Source organism: Setaria viridis, chromosome 4, assembly GCF_005286985.2.
Source record: "Setaria viridis chromosome 4, Setaria_viridis_v4.0, whole genome shotgun sequence".
Taxonomy (NCBI): Eukaryota; Viridiplantae; Streptophyta; class Magnoliopsida; order Poales; family Poaceae; genus Setaria; species Setaria viridis.
The window spans coordinates 13,087,931-13,112,104 of record NC_048266.2 but is presented as its reverse complement, the minus strand read 5'-3'; the positions used below and the strand labels follow the sequence as shown (position 1 = coordinate 13,112,104).

The 24,174-nt window shown below is 47.5% G+C and overlaps 1 protein-coding gene and 2 pseudogenes across 2 annotated transcripts; 2 read left to right on the top strand and 1 right to left on the bottom strand.

Annotated features, from left to right (window-relative positions):
* Positions 1 to 2,901: 2,901 nt before the first annotated feature.
* Positions 2,902 to 3,496, bottom strand: LOC140222575 (uncharacterized; annotated as a pseudogene).
* Positions 3,497 to 7,049: 3,553 nt separating this feature from the next.
* LOC117852892 (uncharacterized) lies at positions 7,050 to 11,642 on the top strand. 2 transcript variants are annotated; one of them, XM_034735182.2, is made up of 3 exons: positions 7,050 to 7,340; positions 7,779 to 11,421; positions 11,509 to 11,642. In XM_034735182.2, the coding sequence occupies exon 2, from the start codon at positions 7,870 to 7,872 to the stop codon at positions 11,395 to 11,397; it is 3,528 nt and encodes a 1,175-aa protein (XP_034591073.1). In that variant the 5' UTR covers positions 7,050 to 7,340; positions 7,779 to 7,869; the 3' UTR covers positions 11,398 to 11,421; positions 11,509 to 11,642. The 2 variants fall into 2 exon arrangements, with proteins under 2 accessions (XP_034591073.1, XP_034591071.1); XM_034735180.2 differs by having other exon boundaries at positions 7,779 to 11,642.
* A 9,092-nt stretch (positions 11,643 to 20,734) lies between these two features.
* LOC140222574 (uncharacterized) lies at positions 20,735 to 23,690 on the top strand (annotated as a pseudogene).
* The last annotated feature ends 484 nt before the right edge of the window (positions 23,691 to 24,174 follow it).

Sequence of the window (24,174 nt, the reverse complement as noted above, 5' to 3'; positions counted from 1 at the left end):
TAGATATAATCACCATGATTATATAAAGCATGCTATGTAGTCTAATCATGTATTAGACTAAGGAATAAGCATATTCATGATAGATAGAAGAGCATAAAAGGAGGCATTGAGTCGCTAACTGATCGGATGACATGAAGAACATTGCTCATATAATAGATGTATTTAGATCATCATCTCCGAGTATATACCATTGATGATCACAACTAGCTCCTGAACTCCACCATGGCACAACCGTGCAGGGAGGCCATAGCGGCTAGGGTCGGCCTAAGCCATCTTCTAGATAACTTCGAAGACTTGTAGCGGCCCTCAGCTCCCTCTAGTGAATTTAGAATAAAAGCAAGAACATTCTCCTTTGCCACCTATTCCTTAATTACGTAGTGGGAAGATTTCTCTATGTCAATTCAAAACAAAACAAACGGATGACGGAATCTAAAGTCTACTAGAGAGAAGATTGGTTCGAACGTCAACTACTGATTGCTCTATCCAACCAGCACATACCGTTTGAAATGATATATTGTTTAGCAGATTTGCTCAGATTGTTTTATTGCCCGGGCATTGCTGCGGAAGAGTTAATGAAAAACTCTTCTTGAAGAAGAGGACTCTTCTGCTTGATCTTTTGATACGGTGAGGCAACAGGTTTTATGCGTTCTTTGAGAAAATGGGGAAACAAATTGCTGATACAGAAATCTTTAACTGAACTGTCGAAGGCACAAGAGAGATTGCCCTTATTTTCGTTGAGTTCTGGTGGATGGATCCTCCATTGAGAGCGCTTAGGGGGTCATATTTATACCCTTGGACAGCCTTGGGGCGTGCTCCACCTTCCCTTGCACGAGCTCCTTGATTGGAAATTATGCAAACTTGATTTCCATAAAATCTGACTCGCCCAAAATTTCCTTTTACGCAACCCTTCCTTCCCAATGCCATATCTCCCAAGTCTAGACTCCAAATAGGACACATCCAGTGCCTAATTTGTGTACCACGAAAAGATATTTAACTTTGGTATCCATTGCTTTCCCTGAAAATGAAGCTGAGGTACCCAAAATAGCATCGCAAGATAATTTATCTGATTTCGAACTTCTCTGCACAGCATGTATTTCGGGGGCCATATCTCCTAGCTCTGTGATCCAAATTATGCTTTCCATATGTTCAAATCGAATCCCTTGACAGTGGCTACAACTTTAGTAGTCAAATGGGCCTGTTCGCTTCAGCTTATAAGCCGGCTGAAAAGCTGAAACGGCTGATTTGTTGTGAGAGGAAAACCCTGTTTGGTGGCTGATAAGCCGACTGAATAAGCTGAAGCGAACAGGCCAAAACTTTCTTCATTAGAGGTCGTTTAGGTCTCTGAATCTGGACCGAAAGATCAGGCTTTTTTGGGCTGCGCGAATGTCTCTAGGGTTGACCTGATCTCGTGGATAACTTTCCAAAATTCAATTTCTTTAGGGCGGCCCTATACAGCTTCCCGAAGCTACATAAGCTATACAGTGCACAACCCATCACAGCCCATCACATCTATCCAACAGCTTACAGCCCAAATGGAGAGAGCAACAGCGACGGCACAAGCAGCACATGCAGCGAAAAACTCACCTTGTTGTAAACCTCAGGAGGGAGAATCAGTCATAGTGGGTAGGCTTTTGTTAATTTTTTTTTCCTTTCTTCATTCTTCTAATTATACTAGCTATTGGCTAATTACCTAAAAGATGTATGATGATGTCAATTACATCCTAAAGAGTTTAATCAACATTTTAGATTGAAAAAACTATTCAACATACTGATTATACTATTCTACCATTTTAACATCGTTTAAACTGTCGAACTAATATAGTCAACATTCTAATGTACTATGTTCAACATTTTGTCAAATTTAGTTCAACAATTTGGATAAACTAGATCAACATTTGGCGTGAAAATGTTGAAGCAGCATGTATAAAATGTTGAAGTAATTGCTCAAAATGTTGAAATAGTACAATCCCAATGTTGAATTTTAAAAATATATTAGCAAAACAAAAATATACTCATATTGGATCTTATTTTATTGCATTAATTCCAAACAACATGGTGGTTCAAACGGATTTCAAAACGGCGTTTAAGAGAAAATCGCATTTGAAGTTTGAAACTCGAATTAGATTCCCATCCGTCCCATTCGCTCAGCTGTTGACACATGTCCATCAGGTTTCCACCTGCACCCACGAACCCGCTTCATGCCTAGCAAATTTACAATCTCAACCGTTGCACGGATATTCAACAATGGAAGCCAAGTAACAAGAAAAATTTCGAAAGCCACGTAGGATTTCCGATTTCTTCATGCTTAAGTCTTCTTAGCCCGAGATTCATTGAATGTGGACACCTAAGGACCATGGGTTGAGCTAGCACACATGGCCCATTAGGTGATCCATGGGCTTCCTCAATTAGGCTCGATTCCTTTGGGCTTGCGCTTCTAGGTGGGCTTTGTGCAAATCATCCAATTTGGCTTGTATTTCCTATCATTTTGCAATATGATCCAAAACACAAGACACATGCGAATATGGGGTTATTTTAGGTGCCAAGTGGCAAGTTAGTATAAAAATTAGTCCAATAATACCACATAAATGACACTAGAAATATGTCAATAATGATCATAAACACGTAGTCTCTGTGAGTTGATTGGAGGTGTAGTTGTAGGTCCCTTCAACTATTTGACCTACACTATGAAGTTTTGTTAAAAAAAAGACATGTAAAGCATATAGAAAAGTATGAACTTTGTGATGAGACTAACCATCATAAAGATCCCCCAAGGCCTCATAGAGTGGAAAAGCCTTACTGTGAAACTTCTTAGCCTTGGGATATGAATCTAATATATTTTTTTCATACTACTAGATCATCTTTAATCCTCCCTACCTTCGCATCAAAATGGGCTCCACTTTGCTATTTTGCATCCTTGAGCAACTTGTAGTCTCTTTTCAACTCCTTTTCCTTCTCTTGGATTTGAACCTTGGTGAAATACACATAGTCTTCTCTCACATGGATAAAATCTGGGATCTCTTTCATTTTTTAGATGTACTTGATTAGGATTAGAAGGCTTCAGAAATCGCTTGGCGAGGGTAGGGACAACTATGTCAAAAAAAATACTTCATGTGATGATGATAGGTATCACCACTATGCCCAAATTCTTCTTGAAGATCCTCAAATGGAGCATTGTGACTAAGCATATACAAGAAGAACCCAAGCTTTTCCTCAACTTTAATCGTAGTATCACGGACCAACCTTTCCTTCCTAAGATAGTTTGCTAGGGCTATGAATATTGCAGGTTCCATTCTAAAAGCTACCTGACAGTTCTTAACATGCCCTTCAAGCAATCCTGAACATGTTCCTTGCATGTTAGCTTCGATGCATGTTGCCGCTTCTTTTTCCTCACTCCAGTAGTAATAGAATCCAATAGAGATAGTGCAGGAAAAAAGAACAGCACCATATCATCGTTCTCCCTCCTCTTTCTAATGCGATCCCTTAAGCTTGTACTCATTGCAAAAGGTAGGATGATACTGGGTTCGAAGAAGTATCTTTAGGAGATGGTACTGGGTCCCAAGATGGTGGAGGTTGGTCTTCTCCAACTCGAACCGATGCAGGGATAATCTACAAACAAAAAGTTAGAATATTCAAGCACTTAGCCAGCAGTAAGTTAACAGTAGACAGTTTAAGTTTTCTACAAGTAGGGACTTCAGCGTGTAGGGCTTCAGCATTGCCCGACCGCTACATCTAGGATTCCAGGCAAGCTTCTTGTACGCTATACTCCCAAGCTCTATACAACAGCACTACTAGCAATCTATGGTGGTGTCTGTGATTTAGATATGTAGTGTAGTGTTTAGTCTCAGATTGTCAGGTTATCCATTACGGTGTTTCAGGGAAATTGTTGCTCATCTCATATGATTTGTTGGATGTTAGGATTTTTTCTTGCCATGAAATTTGTTCATCTATAGAAGAGTATAGTTTTTTTTTCTTTAGCTATTGTTATGTAGACTAAACAAAAGCATCTGCTATTAATTTTGTTGCTGGGGGGTGTCTATTCTGTTTTTCATTTAGATCGATGCATTGTAGCTACTCTAAAGTGTTCGCTAACTTATACTTTTTCCAGATAACAGGTTCTTATTCTTATATGTGGCCAGCTTTACCTAGTGAACCTGCTATTCTGCATTATCATGGAGAGGGGGCATCGAAATAAGGGGAAGGAGAAGGAGGTACGTGACGGTGGCGGCTAGTGGAGCCAGCAACATAGTGATTAGTAAATTTGGTGAGCCTTTTACCCTCTATTGGACTGGTGAACCAACACTGCTTAAATTCTCTATCATTACTAATGAATGCATATTGCTATGAGCAATGCATATAATTTTCTAACTAAATTATTCAGACTTATGCTTTTTATAAATGAGATAAAGGCTCAGATTTTCTGTTAGCTATGCATAATATTGATGAACCAGCATATTGTATGGGTGAATGTTAACATTAAATATTTTGGATTGCATGAGCTCAGAGAAAGCTGCGAGGACCTATTGAGGATACATGAAGGGTGATAAGTATTAAGTCAATGGATAGAGTTGTGCTTATTGTACATCTAGTACGGGAAGTGGAGCTAAAACCCGATTCACCCAACATCTAGCTGGGTTGCAAGGGAATGTATAACCAATATTTTTTGTATGTAAGAATATTTTCCTTTTACATTTTTTTACATTCACTAATATTATTTCTCAACAATTTTTTACACACATCAATTTTTTTTTTTGCATTCACCAACATTTTTTTCTCAAAATTATTTTAACATTCACCAACTTTTTTTACGTTAAAGAATGTTGAGATAGTTCATCTAAAATGTTAACTTAAAAAATACAACAAAAATAGTTATACCGGATCTCATGCATTAATTCTAAAAACACGATGGTTCAAATGGAATAAAAAACGGAGCTACGGTTTGAGAGAATGCATTCTAAGATTGCAAATCAATTTAAACCTTGTCTGACCAACCAGATCGTGGCATATGTCATCATATTAATAATGTGGTCCACTCCCCTCTACCACCAGAATGGGCTTTCTCTTACCCGGATGCATCTTAGCCGTTTATTTACTTCTTGCACGAATTCTTAAAGTGGAAGTTTAATAGCACCCTATCTTCCGGAAGATGCATACGTTTTCGTGATTTGCTTCTTATTCGGCCAATTGGGCTTCATCTTCATTGATGATTGTATTGGGCCGGAGTCCCTCCTGGTTGACACGATGATGGTCTTGGGCCGACGGGCTTCCTCGACGAAGCGCCCCACCCAACTATGCCTCTGTCCGGCCTGCTGGTTGGTGTTAGGAACGAATGCGGGGCCGGGTCGCGTAAGTTGTTCGCCGTCCCGGCGTCCCCATTCGCCGTGCGCGTCAAGTGCTCGACGAAAATGGCCGCCAAGGCAGCGGCGCTGCCGCCCGGTTGGTGTTCGACGAAATGCCGGACCGGGCCATGGTGCTTTGCCGCCCCGACCGTGCCCGCCAGGATCTCAAGCGAATGCCCGAGCAGTGGGCATTACAAGGGGGTGTTTGGGAGACAGGGGCTAAACTTTAGCCCTATCACATCGGATGTTCGGATGCTAATTAGGAGGACTAAACATGAGCTAATTACAAAACTAATAGCAGAACCCCTAGGCTAAATCACGAGATGAATTTATTAAACCTAATTAATCCATCATTAGCGAATGATTGCTGTAGCACCACATTGTCAAATTATGGACTAATTAGGCTTAATAGATTCATCTCGCGATTTAACCTAGGGGTTGCGTAATTAGTTTTGTAATTAGTCTAGGTTTAATACTTCTAATTAGTGTCCAAACATTCGATGTGATGGGGACTAAAATTTAGTCCCCTCCTCCCAAACACCCCCAAGTCTCCGCCGAGCAGTCCTGCTCCGTCAGATGCCCACGTCAACGCGGCGCGTCCTAGGGGGCAGGCAGGCATGGTCACGGAGCAGGATTGCTCGGCGGAGACTTGGAGCCCTGCGGATTTCCGCTCTCGGACGCTACGCGGTGTGTCCCCACGGTGCGCGGACGGAAATCTTCCATCGTCGTGCACCAAAACAGTTAGTCAGTCAGTCGCTCCAACTCGTAGTGGACTTGCTTGGCTCGACGTGCAGAGTCAGCCAGCCTGCTTGTTGGTCTTTGTCGCGGCCTTGCTACTATTCTGGTGAGTACTGGTGGAGAGGTATTAGGGCAGTTCCAGTGGTGTATTGATGATGGTTTCTATCCTCATTAAATGACTTGCCACGTAGGCAAAATGCTGACATGGCAACATAATTAATGAAGAAAGAGAGTAAAAATTCTAGAAATGGTTTCCTCATGAAGAAATAAGGTCTTCTTTTCACCCAATGCAACAAGAAACCATGAAATCGCCATTGGAGAGAAACCACCAGTTTCTAGGGGGCTCGTGCCATACTTCCATTAGAGGAAGAAGATAGAGTTGGGAGAGAGAAAGAGAAAATAATTATTACTCAAAGACACCTCTACTGTGGAAGATAGTTTCTATAGATGATTTCTTATGCTATGGAAACCGCGTCAGTTTCTTTCATTGGGACTGCCCTTGCACTTACCCAACTACACAAGCCATCTATTGTTGTATTACTTGCAGGGCCAGCTTGGAATGTAAATGAAAAAGGGGTAGTGTGTACTTGTTCAGTTAGTTGTACCTTGCAATTCCATTACTAATACTGAACATTCGATAAGTTTGGTATTTGGTGCTCTAACTCCAAAGTGATCCTACCATGTTTCATATATATTACATTTACAATCTGGAAAACCTATCAACTCTGGATTCGACTAGGTCCATGTCACAACCTATTTTCTCTTCTTCTTTGCTTTTTTTTTAATTAGAGAACCCTCTTAGATTTTATCTGGAGCAGTAGCATAATAGCCATATATATTCTTTTTTTAAGAAAAACGCCTTGCAGATCAATATACAGCTCATTCTTAGTTAGTCAATGGTTAGTCAATGGCAGCAACTCACGGGCATTCATACTGCATGGCATGGTTGGTGTGGCTTGTCGCTGTGGGGGTCTACCATTCCCTGTGTTGGCCTCTGGGGTAATTGACTTCACTTGGTCTTCTCCCTTTGCCATATTCGTTTTCTCTGCTTCCTCTTGTTCACACCTTCCACGGGCTCTTCAATGGCTGAGCTTCTTGGAGTCCTTACAAGTGTACTCACCGGTCCAAGCAGCCAAGTCATCTGTTGCTCTGTATGCAAGCTTAAACTTGCAACCTCAGTTACGGAGTGATCATATCATATAGCTGCTGGGGAAGTCTGTTCATGTAATTTACTGGTGGGCAATGCAATGTCTTCCGTCCCTTTAGGTATGTCCTCCTTTTCCTTCCTGGTGTTTTAGCATTGCCAATAGCTCATGGTTTCCAGTAAACATCTTTCATGATTGAGTACAGTAGAACTTCTAAAGAACTTTTGCTATTTTTTTAAAAAAAATTATTGTGCCATATAAAGTAGACTTCTAAAGATTTCTTCCTTGCAACATGATCTCTTTTTTTTTAAAACAAACCCAGTACGGATTCTGATGATGGACTAGGGTCTTACTTGTTACTAGTCTCATTCTTTTGTTTAATTTCTTAGCCACTGAAGCATACACAATAATTCATTGCTACTGTTTGCTATCTTTATGTTGGTGGCATTGACTCCACGCTTCAAGTCTTCTCTTCCTCCCTGCATCCATTCTTTTGCCAATTGCTCTTCTTCCAGAAACCAGAACATCCTTGAGTAATCTGTGACTTTGAATCTTACAGATATCTTCTCACATCCAAAGACCTGTTTCCTGCTGCTGCAAATGCAAGGGTAGAGGGCTGACACTTGCAGTATCAGTTGGGGAACTGCCATATGGCTACTGCTGTGCAAACAGGGCGTGCCATTGCTCCAACCGGCACCACAGCTACTCCAGGAGCAAGCAATGATGAGATTGAAGATAGCAACGCCCATGGAGACAACAATAGTGAGATTTCCATGGTCACTAGCATTGGTGGTGGTGGCAGCAGTGGGCAGGACTCCATGGACAATCAATCCAGGAGCTTTTCCTCTGTTGATAGCACCAATGATGATTTTGAGTTCTTGTGGAAACTGCGGAAGTATTTGGTACTAATTGGAATCTTAGCTGTTGGTGTGACATACAATTCTGGTTTAACACCTCCCGGGGGATTTTGGAATACAAACAAGGATGGCCATCAAGCTGGCGATCCTGTCCTTCGTGCTGAGTTCTACCAACGATATGAGGTATTCTTCTACTGTAATGCAACAGCATTTGCTGCATCTCTTGTCTTAATAATCTTGCTTCTAAGCAAGAGTGTGACCAGGCAGAAGTTATGGCTTCGCTCGATGCAATTTACAATGCTAGTGGACCTATTCAGTCTGATGGGGGCCTATGCTTCTGGGAGCTGCAGGGCTCTTAAGTCATCCATCTACACATGGGTTCTAGTCATTATTGTTTTTGCATATGTTTTGATTCATATCCTAGTATCCACAAGGTTTGTTCCAGAAACATTCAAAGAGAAGGTGAAAACAATGGTAAATCGAACTCTATCCAAGTTGGGTATATGTGATGTGGAAACAAATAGTCGTCAAGAGGAAAGAAACCTTGAGGAGGCTCGCAAGTTTATTCTGATGCTTGTAACTTTTGCTGCCAGTGTCACATACCAGGCAGGGTTGAATCCACCAGGTGGCTTTTGGGCTGAAAATGATCATATCTCAGAGCACCGTCCAGCTACTCCTGTTCTTCGCAGTCACTACCTGCGCCGTTATAATATCTTTGTTAGTTGTAATTCAACCTCCTTTGTGGCATCTTTGGTTACAATTATATTACTTCTGAGTCCAGAACTGAGCAGGCATGGAATAAGGTCCAAAGCAGTGGTTGTTTGCGTGGTGGCGGACCTGTTGTGCCTAATTGGTGCCTATGCTGCTGGATGCTGTAGGGATGTAGCAACATCATTCTATGTCATGCTTATTACAGTCATTGTTTTCATCTGCATTGGATTTTTAGCTGGGATATTTGTTTACAAACCTGTCGCAGACTGGATAGAGAAGATCAAAGCACACACTATGCGGTGCATGGGTGTGCTGGGTCGAGCACTCTCACTGAAATCTAGGAGTAGCGGATCAATGAATGCAAAGCCAGAGAGTTCTCATGGAAGTCATCAGAAAGATTCAATCCATTCATCTGCTGCAACAGCAGAAGACGGTAAATGTGATCCAGGACTCCAGACTGCAGGCAATCAGCAAGTTTCAAATATCACAGAAGCAGAGTCCAGTGGGGAGTATCCACCCGAAGGCAATCAGAAGGTGGAAAATACTGAGTCAGTCTCCAACTCTCAGCATCCATCAAACAATAGTCCAGAATCAACAAACACTGAGGATCTTGTGTCCAATCTGGAGAGTGAATCAACAGACTGCAAGCTAGATGCAAACACACCGGAGTCTCTGTCCAGCACAGAACAACCATCATCGAGCTGTCAGCAAAGGGATGGTATGCCTGCAGACAGCCAGCAAGTTTCAGGTATGAACAAGCAGTCTTCAGCTGTTAACATCAGGACTACTGATATGCCAGAAGAGGGCTCTTCTGAACAAAATATGTTAGCTGATGACTCCATTGAGGATGGAAAGACTTCGTTGCCTTTGGAAGCCAGTGGTAATGTGGAATCTGCAGAAGAACACACTTCAACTGGATGTACTAACCGTGATATTGAAAATGGTGGCGTTAACAACAAACAAGAAGTGTCAACTGAAGAGCATCTGGAGACGACCCGCACATATCTGCTTCTTCTTGCTATTCTTGCAGTATCTCTGACATATCAATCAGGTCTGAATCCCCCAGGTGGCTTCTGGTCAGAAAGTGAGAACAATCATTCAGCTGGTGATCGCATACTTGAGGACAGTGAGCATCCACGCTTCATTGCATTCTTCTATCTCAACGGAGTTGCATTTGTGGCATCTATTGTCATCATCCTTATGCTCCTGAACAAGAGTATGAGCAAGAAGGTTACAAAACACCGCGTGTTGCAGATAGTTATGATAGTGGACTTACTTTCCCTAACTGGGGCCTTTGTCATGGGAAGCTGCAGGGATGCAAAGAAGTCCATTTCCATATCAGTTTTATTGTGTCTTGTTCTTGTTTATGTTCTTCTTCATGTTCTGATAGCGATTCATGTGATCCCTCCAGAGTGTAAAAGGCAGGTTACAGATAAACTAATGAACTTCTCTTGTGGAAATGTGTGGTCAGCATTGCCTCAGTTATGCCACAAGCAAACAGGGGAGAAATCTAGTCCAAAGGAATTGGAACGCAAGCGTAATCTATTACTGACACTTTCTATTCTAGCTGCAACTGTCACATACCAAGCTGGTATCAACCCTCCAGGAGGTGTATGGTCTGATGATAAAGATGTCAGTGGCAAACCAGGAAATCCAATCCTTCAGGACAACCATCGAAGGCGATACGATGTGTTCTACTACTCAAATTCAGTCTCGTTTGTGTCATCTGTTGCTATCATAATACTTCTTGTGAATAAGGAATCCTGTGAGCATGGAATCAAATCTTATGCACTGCGAGTGTGTTTGGTGGTGGGTTTAATTGGCCTCTTGATTGCCTATGCTGCAGGAAGCTGCAGGAACAGAAAGCAGTCCATCTTTGTCACCGTCATTGCTGTGGCTGTTCTTATATCCCTTGTGATTCAAGTCCTACTATCTTCAATGTACGAAACGTTACAAAGACCACTGGCTAAACTTATGGACCGTCTGCAGAAACTTGTGGAATATCTCCAGAGCTGGGTTTTTTGTACTGGGAAGGATAGGCGAGAAATTTCTCCTTCCGAGTCACAGGAAACTAAAGATTCTGATGAACAAAAGAAAAGAAAGAGGCATAAGTATCTCATGCTTATTGCCACTTTAGCAGCCTCCATCACATACCAAGCTGGTCTGAACCCGCCTGGTGGCTTCTGGTCTGATGATGACAGCCATTTTGCAGGCAATCCACTCCTCCTTGACATTAATCACCTACGCTACATGACATTCTTCTTCTTCAATGCTATCTCCTTCATGGCATCTATTGTTGTGATAATGCTTCTGCTCAGTAAATCTATTAGGAAGAAAGCTGTCCCACTTGAGGTATTGCTCTTGATTATGATACTGGACCTGCTGTCTCTCATGGCAGCTTTTGCTGCGGGAAGCTGCCGGAAATTAAGTACCTCAGTCTATGTCTTTGTGCTAGTAGCTGGCGTAGCAATATATCTTGTGGTTCTTATTGTTCTGTCAAGAGCCATTAAAAAATATCCAAGAAAGTGGAAGACAAAAGGGCTTTTCTGCTCAAGACATACTTCTCGTGTTTCAAGCACGAACACTAGGGTACAAAGAGAGCAAGTTTGAAGAAACCTTCCCTGCAGTTCTTAAGTCAGTATTCTTCTTCTTCGTCTTCCTTTGCTTTAGCAGGGTACAAAAAATCCTCACCACTGTTTTTGTCTTCAAATTTACTAGCAGGATGGTGATGCTGTATGTTGATAAACAGTCGTTTAGGAAAGTTGAATTTGGATTAAAGCATGTTGACATTTTTGTATTGTGTAATCCGCTGGATACTTTTCATGAAACAAAGTAGACCGTGGATTTTTTTTTCATTATGCTTCTGTGCTTGCATGCATTTTTTTTTCTCCTATGGTAGGCCGGATCGCCAGATGCTGAATGGTTTGTAGTGGCTTTAGAAACTCATAGTATACATTCTCTCATGTTAACTAATGTTCTAGTCCCGTTTGTTTCTTTCTCAATTAAGGTTTTTCTGTTGCATTATTGGCCCCATCATACCGGATAAAGATGTCAGAACTTTAAATCATTGATGAATGGCAGCCAATGCTTTAAACCTTGTCTGTCCTTTATTTCTCTTAGTGCACATATATAATCATCTAAAGAGGTGACAGTGGTGCAATCAGATCTTTGTAATTCTTTATTCCTATTGTCATTGTTTATAAAACAAATTGTGAAATATGCCTGTTGTATTATTCATGGTCGTACATGAAGATGTTGAGTTTGCGTTGGAGCAGAGCCACCGGGCCTCGCTGAACAACCTTTAATCATAGATAGGTGTGGTAAAGGATCCTCTAATTTAGTCTAGCAAATTTAAGGATCGAGCTTAATATGGGTTGGGATTAAATTCTATATGATTTTAAGCTAAAAATAGATATGGCTGAGTTGGATTGTGAAGGAGGCATGAGAGCCATAATCCAGGTACAGAAGAACTTAGCCGCTAACTTCCTGAAACCAGGTTCTGCTCCATACTTTTTCGATTAATGAAGAACATGTACTATTTTTATTTACTGGTTGGCAACTAGACATTTCCATTTTTGGGATTGCAAAATAATATTCATGTATCTATTTTTCTTCTGGAATTGTGACGTTCAAGAGAACTCGTGGTTAGGTCTTTTGCCATTTCTGAGTCTTTGTAGTCGGTGTTTGCTGTGATTGTAACTTTTGTGCCGAGTGGCATTGCAAGGGGGTGGGGGCACTGCAGACATGGCATGGTCTGGGTCGCAGGCTGCAGCCGTGGGGCATAGGGGGATGGAGGGAAGCAGCACACCCATGGAGGCAGCCTCCATGCATCTTTTCGGTTGCCCCCCTTGGCCCTTCCCTCCACCCATCACAACCGAATCCCGATCGACTCCGTCCGAGGTACTTCCTGCAACCGCACCCGTGGTGGCCTCAGTCTCTGACCCGGTGGCTCGCGCAAGGGCTCCCTCCTCCCATCGAAGCAGGCAACTCTTCCTGGCTGCCTGGTGTTCGACGAAATGCGGGGCCCGGGTCCGGAGAGGCGGAGAGTCCTGCCGTCCCGTCCGTGCACACCAGGTGCTCCAGCGCAGCAGCGCTGCCTGGCTGGGACGGTGTCAGGCACTCAGTTGCGGCCCTATGTTGCGCAGCCGAAACGTCAAGGCGGCGCAGGAGGATGTCCTCTGCTCGTTGGAGCCAACATGCGTGGCGGTCGTGCACCGGCATCCAGTCGGCAAGCCAGCCCAACTGGTGGTAACTCCGGCCGGGACACGATCGCTGACATGCCACTCGACCGGTCTGCCGATTGGTTTGTCGCGATGCCGTTCTGCTGGTGCGTGCCGATCCCTTTGGCGCGCGCCGCATTGCCTCCCTGGTACTATGATATCAATCGCTCATGTCGTTGGCTATATCAATGTGTTCTTTTCTGGAACTGAGGTATATATCTATGCCCATATGCCCATATGGTATTAAGTTACTAACGATGGGATGCGTGCTTGTGCAAGTTGTTTCTTTCACTGTTTTTTTTTCAGATTTATTCAACGTCAAACAATTATCTGAATGATATCTTGCATATCCATTAGTCGAAATTGTGAATATTCTACTCGTGAGAAATTGTGAATATTCTGCAAATTGATCTGGGCGGCTCGGTGTAGATCTAATGGTGCAAAAAAGTGATTGACGTTCAGTTGTTTTATACCTGATGCTCTCTGGATTCAAGGCAGCCATGCCATCCCCCGTATTTAAAATCCGGATACCAACGAGTGTGGGAGAACTAGGCCCATGGTACCAGTAGCTTATTGGCTGTTTTAATACAGTATTGGTTTGTGTACAGCTCGAGTTACGTCTTCCTAAGCTCGAGTACATGGCATGGTTGTCACTGTAGGGACCAGCGAGGTAACCGTTAATTACCTTGTTGTGTCTGTGTTGCTGCCCTTTGGGGAATTGACATTGACTTCACTAAGTCTCCCTCCTTTGTCATCTTCTTCAGACTCCCTCTTGTGGAGTCTTTACTAGTGTGCATCACACCAATGACAGCTTCGTGGACTCTTTACTGGTGTGCTCACTAGTCGGATCTCAGCAGCCAAGCCATATCATCCTGGATGCAAGCTCAAACCTCCAATCTCAGCTCGGAGCAAGAGCGACCATACCATACAGCTTAATGAGCATTATCATGTCTCCCCCATAGCTACGATCTCCTTTTGCATCTTGTGTGTTTACTTGTTTGGTTGATGGACATGGATGTAACTTAGCACCACCAACACCCTAATATACTTCGGTTAAGGTCAACAACTGTCATGCCTCATGCGGAATCTGTCTTTTTATTGTACTTCTTTCCCATCCTTCATTGTGAGCCGTTCTTGTCCAGGCATCAGAACAATCTTTGAATAAATTTTGAATCTTTCAGATACCTCCTCGCATCAGAAGAGCTATTTTTTCTCTGAAGCTGCAAGGATACAGAGGGCAGCTGAGACTTGCACTCAGTTGGGGGCCTGCCATATGGAAACAGTGCAACCACGACTAAGCAGTGAAGAGATTGAAAACAGTGAAGCCCATGGCGAAAACAATGGGCAGATTCCCACTGTCACTGGCATCAGCAGCAGTAGGCAGGGCATCGTAGGTAGCACTCAGGATTGTTATGAGCATTTGTGGAAACTGAGGAAGTATTTGGTACTGCTTGGAACCTTAGCAGTTAGTGTGACATACAATTCTGGACTAACACCACCCGGGGGATTTTGGTATCAAAACAAGGTTGGCCATAAAGCTGGTGACCCTGCCCTTCATGCTGAGTTCTACCAATGGCATGAGGTATTTTTCTATTGCAATGCAACAGCCTTTGCTGCATCTCTCGTCTTAATCATCTTGCTTCTAAGCAAGAGTGTGGCCAGGCAGGAGTTATGGCTACGTTCGATGCAATTTACAATGCTAGTGGATCTATTCAGTCTGATGGGGGCCTATGCTGCTGGGAGCTGCAGGGCACTTAAGTCATCCATCTACACATGGTTCTAGTCTTATGCAGTTTTCGCATATGTTTGGATTTATATCCACAAGGATTGTTTCAGAAACATTCAAAAAGAAAGTGACAGTTGTGATAACTCAGATTCTTTCCAATTGCAAATTTGTTATCTGCAACTTAGAGGGTTGCAAGAGAGAAAAGTCCATGAGTGCAAAAGACCGCGAGGAGGCTTGCAAGTTTATTTTGATGCTCGTAACTTTGTTGACGCTTTTTTCGGCCAACACATGAACGCACACGATCGTGCGGCACACAGAGGGGCTTGCTACAGCACCTCGGCGCAGGCTCATCTGACCGGTTACAGGGACCGGTCCAACCGGTTGTCGGGCAGGCTGACGATAGATCGACGAACGCTCGCCTGGGAGGGACCTCGTCAGGGCAGGCGCACGTAGGTTGTTCTAGAGTCGGCAGGCCACCTAGAACACCTTAAGACGTCGTCGAGACGAAGGAAGAACAACAAGCAGTAGATTGGAAAAGTTAGGGAAAAAAATAAAGGAAAAGATACAAAATAGTAGATTGGTTTTTGTTGATTGGGTTGGATCTCCTCAGTCGGCCGAATCCCTTTATATTTATAGGGAGGGAAGGTTTTCCCCACGCAGGAGTCGAAATCCTAATACAACTCATGCTAAATCACAACTCCTACTCGGATTACACAGAGCCAGACCGGCCTGGGCAGCCGATCTGACCAGTCTACCCGGGTGCAGATCTTGCGAAGATCGTATCTCCCTCATCCGAACTCCAAATCGGACGTTTTTATTAGAGGGTAATCCTTATCTATTGGGCTAACCCTAGAGGGTAGCTATATAGCAGTCATACATGGGCCTTATTGGGCCATAATACACACATACTCCAACACTCCCCCGCAGTCTGAACTACCAACGCAGCGGAGTTGCAGACTGGACATGAAAAGAAGGACACACACGAGCCCCCCCACAGACGCAACTAGCCACAGGTGATGTTGAGGCTGGAGCGAAACTCGGTGAAGGCAGGTGACGGGAGGCCCTTGGTGAAGATGTCAGCAAACTGAGAGGTGGTCGGGACGTGGAGGACCCGAACATCGCCGATGGCGACCCGATCCCGGACGAAGTGAAGGTCAATCTCCACATGCTTGGTCCGCTGGTGCTGAACAGGGTTGGTGGAGAGGTACACCGCACTGACGTTGTCGCAGTAGACAAGAGTGCTCCGGGAGAAGGGGTGTGGAGCTCGGCAAGGAGCTGCCGAAGCCATGATGCCTCGGCCACGCCGTTAGCGACAGCGCGGTACTCCGCCTCGGCACTGGAGCGGGAGACCACCGGCTGACGCTTGGACGACCAGGACACCAGGTTGCCGCCCAAAAAGATGGCGTAGCTGGAGGTAGAGCGCCGAGTGTCCGGACACCCGGCCCAGTCAGCGTCGATGTAGACAACGAGCTCAGTGGAGGGAGACCTGTGAAGGAGGAGGCCGTAGTCCACAGAGCCCCGGAGGTAACGGAGTAGGCGATTGAGAGCAGTGAGATGGGGCTCCTTGGGATCATGCATGTGGAGGCAAATCTGCTGAACCGCATAAGTGATATCCGGCCTGGTGAAAGTGAGGTACTGAAGGGCCCCAGCCAGACTCCGGTACGCAGTAGCATCTGTCACAGGAGTGTCGTCGGCCTCTGACAACTTGGCCTGAGTGTCAACTGGAGTGGAGCAGGGCTTGCAGTCAGTCATCCCAGCTCGCTCCAGGATATCAAGAGTATACTGCCGCTGGTGAAGAAAGAGGCCAGCCGGACGAGGCTCGACGGTGACCCCGAGAAAGTGATGGAGCACACCCAGATCCTTCATAGCAAACTCCTGCTGAAGTGAGGTGATGATCCGCCGTAGGAGGGACGGACTCGAGGCAGTGAGGACAATGTCATCAACATAGAGCAGCAGATAAGCAGTCTCAGCACCATGGTGATAGATAAACAGCGAAGTATCGGACTTGACCTCCACAAAACCCAGCGTCAGTAGGTAGGCAGCAAACCGCGAATACCAAGCTCGAGGGGCCTGCTTGAGGCCATAGAGTGACTTGTTGAGCCGGCAGACCATATCAGGCCGAGAAGAGTCAACAAAACCCGCTGGTTGGCTGCAGTAAACTGTCTCAGTCAGAGTACCGTGTAGGAAGGCGTTCTTGATGTCGAGCTGATGCACGGGCCAGGAGCGGGAGAGAGCCAGTGAGAGAACAGTCCGGACGGTAGCTGGCTTGACCACCGGACTGAACGTCTCGTCGTAGTCGATACCAGGGCGTTGAGTGAAACCCCGGAGAACCCAGCGAGCCTTGTACCGATCAAGGGTACCATCAACCCGCCGCTTGTGTGTCCAGATCCACTTGCTGGTGATGACGTTGGAGCCAGGTGGACGGGGCACCAGATCCCAAGTCAGGTTGGCGAGGAGCGCCGCGTACTCCTCTTCCATCGCGCGGCGCCAGTGAGGGTCCGACAGGGCGCCGCGGACGGAGGAGGGTACAGGAGAAACCTGCGGCGCACCGGGCATCGCTGAAAGAGCCTGGGGCTACAGGGTACCAGCCGCATGTCGCGTCACCATAGGGTGAACATGACGCGGGTGCCGGTGTAGAAGAGGCGGATGGTACACCGACGGCGTGACACGGGCAGTCGGGGCCGGCAGAGGTGGTGGTGTAGGCGTCGCCGGCGGAGAAGAGTCCACAGGCGATGACCGAGGCGGCGACGGCGGTGGCGTGGCCGGCTGCAGGTGCAGGGGAGCCGACCGCGCCCGGCGCTGGTAGACGCGCACGGGCTGAGCGAACCGGGCAGCAGGTGCTGCGAGCGGTGCCTCCGGGCCCGCGCAGGGCAAAGGGGTAGAGGCAGCACCAGAGGCTTGCGCCGTCGGACCCGCACTGGGCGTAGGGTCAGGGGCAGCACCAGTGGTCGTCGAGCCTAGTGAAAACCATGGCGGAGCAGTACCTGCAGGACACAACGGCAGCGGTGGCTGGTCCACCGGGTCAGTGGGAAACAGGGAGGAGAGATCAGGGTCGGAGGTGGAAGGAGGTGGGGTGGTGGTGGAGTAAGGGAAGACGAACTCGTCAAACACCACGTGGCGAGAGATGAGGACCCGCCGAGAGGAGAGGTCAAAGCAACGGTACCCCTTGTGATCCGGGGAGTACCCGAGGAAGACGCACTGAGTCGAACGGGGAGCCAGCTTATAAGGAGCGGTGGCAGTGGTGTTAGGATAACACGCACACCCGAAGACCCGAAGGTGATCGTAGCGGGGGGAGGTACCGAAAAGAGCGTGGTGTGGAGTGGGAGCGGGGCAGGCAACGAAAGGTAGTCGGTTAAGGAGATAGGTGGAGGTGTGAAGACTCTCAGCCCAGAAGGGGGCAGGGAGAGAAGACTGGAACAGAAGAGAGCGCATGGTGTCGTTCGTGGTACGAATCATGCGTTCAGCCTTACCGTTCTGGGAGGAGGTATAGGGACATGACATGCGGAGGTGCACGCCGTGAGAGAGGAAGAAGGCACGGGAGGTGGTGTTATCAAACTCGCGGCCGTTGTCACATTGGACGGCCTTGATGGTGAGGCCGAACTGAGTGGACACCCAAGCGAAGAAGTGGAGAAGCGTGGGGAAAGCATCAGACTTGGCACGCAAGGGAAAAGTCCAAGAATAATGAGAGAAATCATCAACCACAACAAGATAGTACTTATAGCCAGAAATGCTCAGAACAGGCGATGTCCATAGGTCGCAATGTACAAGATCAAACACATGGGTCTTATGTGAAGAGGAGGTAGGAAATGGAAGGCGAACATGACGGCCCAGTTGGCACACCTGACACAGGTGCTCATCATGAGCCCGAGTACATGGTATGTCGGAACTACGACTAAGCTGTGTCAGGACATCACGGCCAGGATGACCAAGACGCCGGTGCCATGTAGTGGAAGAAGTTGTGGCAGCAAAAGCAGCTGAAGAAGCGGAGGGCGAAGCGGAAGAAGTGGACGCAGGAAACCGGAGGGAGTAAAGGGGCCCGGTGCTGTCACATCAGAGAAGAGGTCGCCGGGTAGCCAAATCCTTCACAGTAAGACCAGAGGAGTCAAATTCAACAGAACAAGAATTGTCAGTGGTAAAACGGCGAATAGAAAGAAGGTTGTGAACCATGGAGGGAGCAACAAGAACATCAGAAACCCGAAAAGAACCGGGAGTGTGAGCGGTACCCACGGAAGTGACAGGAAGACAAGAGCCATTTGCGACCATGATGGACGAAGGGTGGGAGGAAGAAGGAGGGTGAACAGAAGAGAGTATACCAGGGTCGGGTGTAGTATGGAAAGTGGCACCCGAGTCGGCGATCCAGTCCTGGCCGACTGGAGGAGTCAGGGTCATGGTGCCGAAAGAGCGGGCCAAGGCTGTCGGGTCCCACCCGACAGGCCCAGGCGAGGCCCCGGGAGGTGGAGCCCACGGCGACGCAAATAGAGCCACCGGGACAGCGCCAGCGAGCATGGCGGTCGGTGGACGAGGCTCGCCTCCGGTGGCCTGGAAGGGCCACATGGAGATGCGCCCTGACCATGGGTTGGCAAAGGACGGCCAGGGAGAGCCCCGTGGAGGCGCCGGTGTGCCCGCCGGTGTGCCCCCACGACCAGTGCCCGCACCACGCCCCCCACCGCGGCGACGGCGGCCGCCATGGCCCCCCCCACCCCCGCTCGGCCTAGGAGGAGGAGGACCAAGAAGGGACGACGGTGGCGAAGCGGAGGGTCGTGGCGGAGGTGTCACAGCAAGAGCGGTCGAGGAAGACGCGGAGCCCGGCGCAGGAAGGGACCCAGGCTGGATGCCCTGAGTAAGCTCCTCCATGACAAGGTCATCACGGACCTGCAGGAAGGTGGGGAAGGGCCACTGCCGGGTGATCCAGGTGCGGAGGTGGGCGTAGCGCTCGTTGAGGCCGCGAAGAATGTTGAGAACCAAGATCCGGTCCTCCACGGCCCAGCCAAGGTCACCGAGGGAGTCTGCCATGGTCTTCATCTTCCGGCAGAACTCGCCAACGGAGAGGTCGCCCTGGACGAAAGTGCGGAAGCTGGCGTCGAGACGAAGAGCCCGGGCTTCGGCATTGCCCAGGAACTGGCCCTCGAGCGCCAGCCAGGCCCGGCGGGCGGTGGTGTCGGGGGTGCCGCGGACGAGGTCGTGGAGGTCGAGGGAGATGGTGCCCAGGATCCACGACAGGACGATGCTGTCGAGGCGAAGCCACGTAGCTGTCCGGGCCGCAGGGAAGGTGTCGGTGAGGACATGGTCGTCGAGGGCGTAGCGGCGGAGAATGAGCAGCACCATGTCCCGCCAGCGGGCGTAGGAGGGCGACTCAGGGTCGAGGACGACGGGGACCAAGCTCTTGATGTTCTGAACACCCCCGGCCTGGTAATGGAGCTGCGCGACGAGGGGATCGGCTGGGTCGGTCCAGACAACCAAAGGAGGACGGGGAGCACCGGAACCGGAGGAGGTGGCAGTGCTGTCGTAGGACACCGGGTGGGCGAGGAGCTGCTCGGCCTCAGCGATCTGACGGGCCAAGACGTCAGCCGCATCATGCTCGCGCTCCCAGGTCAGGGCTGCCGCGCGCAGGCGTGCCTGACCCTCGGCAGCAGCAGCCCGGGCAGCAACGAGGGCCGCCGCGAGGGTCACATCTGGAGGAGGCGGGGCAGGGAAGGGAAGGGAAGCCGAGCAGGCCCCTCCTGGCGCCCGTGGCAGCAACAGTGGCGGCGCCCGGATCGGCACCCGCATGGCCGCCCGCTCCCTGGCGGAGAGCAGCTGCCGGGCCGCCCGCCCCCTGGCGGAGAGCAGCTGCCGCGGTGGGAGCCCCGCCGGCGGGATCCATGCCCGCGCGCCCGCCGGCGCCCGCGCGGAGGGCCGCAGCGGCGGCGACGGCGTGGTCCGCGCCGGCGGGTTCCCCGTCCGCGCGCCCGCCGGCGCCCGCGCGGAGGGCCGCAGTGGCGGCGGCGGCGGCGTCCCCGGCATGGCCCGCGTCGGCATGGCCCACAGGGAGCCCGGCGATGGCGGCCAGCGCCGCAGGGGCGGCGGCCGCGCCCGCGGGAAGCCTCCCCGAGGCGATTTGGGCCCGGGTAGAAGGAAGGGAGGGGAAGGAGGAGAGAGGAGGGGGAAGGGGGTCGCCGGCCATGGCGCCGGCCGGCGGCGGCGGCGGCCGGGCACCAGGAAACCCTAACCTAGGCTGATACCATATTAGAGGGTAATCCTTATCTATTGGGCTAACCCTAGAGGGTAGCTATATAGCAGTCATACATGGGCCTTATTGGGCCATAATACACACATACTCCAACAGTTTTATATATGAATCTTGATCTACTCAAAGAGATCTATGCAATAGTGGAGTCTAATCTTCATTTGGAGCACTTTGATCCAAGCAGTCTGACCGGTGGGGTCAGCCGGTCTGACCTGTCTGCACGGGGTGCTGATCTTCCCGAGGGCATAACTCTCTCATCCGAAGTCCAAATCGGACGATCCATATATGCATTTCGATTGTCTCGGCGAGAGCTACGCCATGGTGAAGTTCAATTTGCAATTTGGGAACTTTCTTCAAACCGGTCTGATCAGTTGGGCATCTAAACAGGTCTGACCAGATCTACCCGGACCTGCCACTTTTGGACGTCAACAAACTTTTTCAGCAACAATCACATACCAAGCCGGGTTGGGTCCACCTGGAGGCTTTTGGGCTGGAAATGATTACTTATCAGGCACTTCTCCTTATAAGCACCGTCCAGCTACTCCTGCTCTTCGCAACCACTACCTTCACCGTTATAATATATTTGTTAGCTGCAATTCGACCTCTTTTGTGGCATCTTTGGTCACAATCATACTGCTTCTAAGTCCAGGATTGAGCGAGCATGGGAAAAGGTCCAAATCAGTAGTTTTTTGTGTGGTAGCTGACCTGTTATGCCTAATCGGTGCCTATGCTGCTGGATGCTGTAGGGATATAAGACCATCAGCCTATGTCATGCTTATCATCGTCATCATTTTGATCTGCATTGAATTTTTAGCTTGGATTTTTGCTTACAAACCTGCGGCAGTCTGGCTACAAAATATCAAAGATGAATTTGTATCATGCATGAATAAAGTGGATCGGGTGCTCTCAATGACAAGTGATGCAGGGCAGCAGAGTACTCTTGCGAATCATCACCAAGATTCAGTACAGACAATTGGTGTACCAGCAGAAGATCAAAATTCTCGTGGCGATCAAACTGAGGAGCATCTGAAGAAGACTCGTACATGTCTGCTTCTTCTTGCCATCCTTGCAGTATCTCTGACATATCAATCAGGTCTAAATCCACCAGGTGGCTTCTGGTCAACAAGTGAAAATAAACATTCAGCCGGTGATGGCATTCTTTGTAGAGAGATAGGAAAACACCGCACACCCCTTGGAGGGGGGTGACCTTTCATATATATAGCCATATAGGCTTGGTGCACAAGAAATATGAGTACAACACATATACGACTATACGTACTCTAATATTCTTGAAGACAATAACCATCCATGCTTCATTGCATTCTTCTATTTCAATGCAGTTGCGTTTGTGGCATCTTTTGTCATGATCCTTATAATCCGGAGCAAGAGTATAAGTGAGAAGGTTACAAAACGCCGTGAGTGGCAGATAGCTATGATAGTGGATGTACTTTCACTAACAGGGGCTTTTGTCATGGGGAGCTGCAGGGAAGCAAAGAAATCCATCTACATATCAGTGTTAGTATGTCTTGTTCTCGCTTATGTTTGCTTTCATGTTCTGATATCTATTCATGTCATCCCTATACAGTGCAAAAATCTTGTTTCAGACACAGTGAAGCAGTTTTGGTCAGCATTGCCTCAGTTATGTAACAAGCAAACAGAGAATAGTACTGGTGAGAACGAATTGGAACCAAAGGAATTAGGAAGGCGGAGTAATCTATTGTTGTAGCTATAGTAGCTGCAACTGTTACATACCAAGCTGGTATAAACCCTCCAGGAGGTGTTTGGTCTGATGACAGAGATGTCAGTGGCTCACCAGGCAATCCAATTCTTCAGGATAACCGTCCAGGACGGTATGATGTGTTCTACTACTCCAATTCAGTCTCATTCGTGTCCTCTGTAGTTATCACAATCTTACTTGTGAACGAGGAATACATTGAGCATGGAATCAAGTCCTATGCTCTGCGACTGTGTTTGATGGTGGGCTTGCTTGGCCTCCTGATTGCCTATGCTGCTGGAAGCTGCAGCCTTCAGGAATAAAATACAATCCATTTTTCTCATCATCATTGCTGTGGCTGTTCTAGTATCCCTTGTGATTCAAGCCCTGCTCCCTTCGATGCATGATACACTAGGAAGACTATTGGATGCAGTTATAGATTTTATGCACACATGGGTTTTTCTTACCAAGACGGTTGAGCCAGAAGTTATTTGTAACACTCCAGAAACTTTGAATTCTGATGAAAACATGGAAAAGAAAAAGGCACAAGTACCTCATGCTTATTGCAATTTTAGCTGCCTCAATCACTTACCAAGCTGGTCTGAACCCACCTGGTGGCTTCTAGTCTGATGACAATGGCCATGTTTTAGGCAATCCGATCCTTCATGATATTAATAACGGACGCTATATGACTTCAATCCTTTCTCCTTCAATCCTTTCTCCTTCATGGCATCCATTGTTGTGATTGTGATCATTCTTCTGCTTAGTACATCTGTTAGGAAGAAGTACGTTCCCTTTGAGGTACTGCTCTGCTTGGTTATGATACTACACCTGCTTGCTCTCATGATAGCCTTTGCTGCGGGAAGCTGCCGGAAATTCAGGACGTCCGTATATGTCCTTTTGCTAATAGCTGGCGTGGTGATTTTTCTTGTGTTTATTAGATTTTTTATCAGTGCCATTGCAAAATGCCTGAAGAAATGGAAGAGAAGTGGGATTTCTCTCTTCAGGGCATCCTGATCAAATTTCATGGACAAATACAACAGTGGCGCACAAGGGGCAAATTTAAGGAATCCTTTTGTAACGCGGTCCAAACGATCAGTGTTCCAGTTCTCTGTTCTCACCATTCTTTCTGGATTCACATTATTTCTAAAAGCTGGTGATGTTTGGATTAAACCCTGGATTCATGTGTGTTAAGCATTCATGTAATCTGCTGTACTCTCTAGCTATGTAGAAATGCTACGAATTTTTTAAAGTATGTTTTAGCATACGTTTTTTTTCCCTATATGGTAAGACAGTGCCAGTCTTCCAGATGCAGAACGGCCGATTATAATTTCTCAAAATCTGAAGCTTATCTTCCTTAGAAACATAGATCATACTGGGTTCCAACCAGTTGAGCTTTTCAAGAATAATGTGGAAGTTCACCTGTCTTATTCGTAAAATATTTGTAAATGCTAGCCGATGTCTTAAACGTTGTCCGTCCCTTCTCCTCAACGCAGATAAT

Bases quoted from the DNA above. Each gene is read 5' to 3' on its own strand.
- LOC117852892 (XM_034735182.2), top strand. From the start codon at position 7,870: ATGGCTACTGCTGTGCAAACAGGGCGTGCCATTGCTCCAACCGGCACC.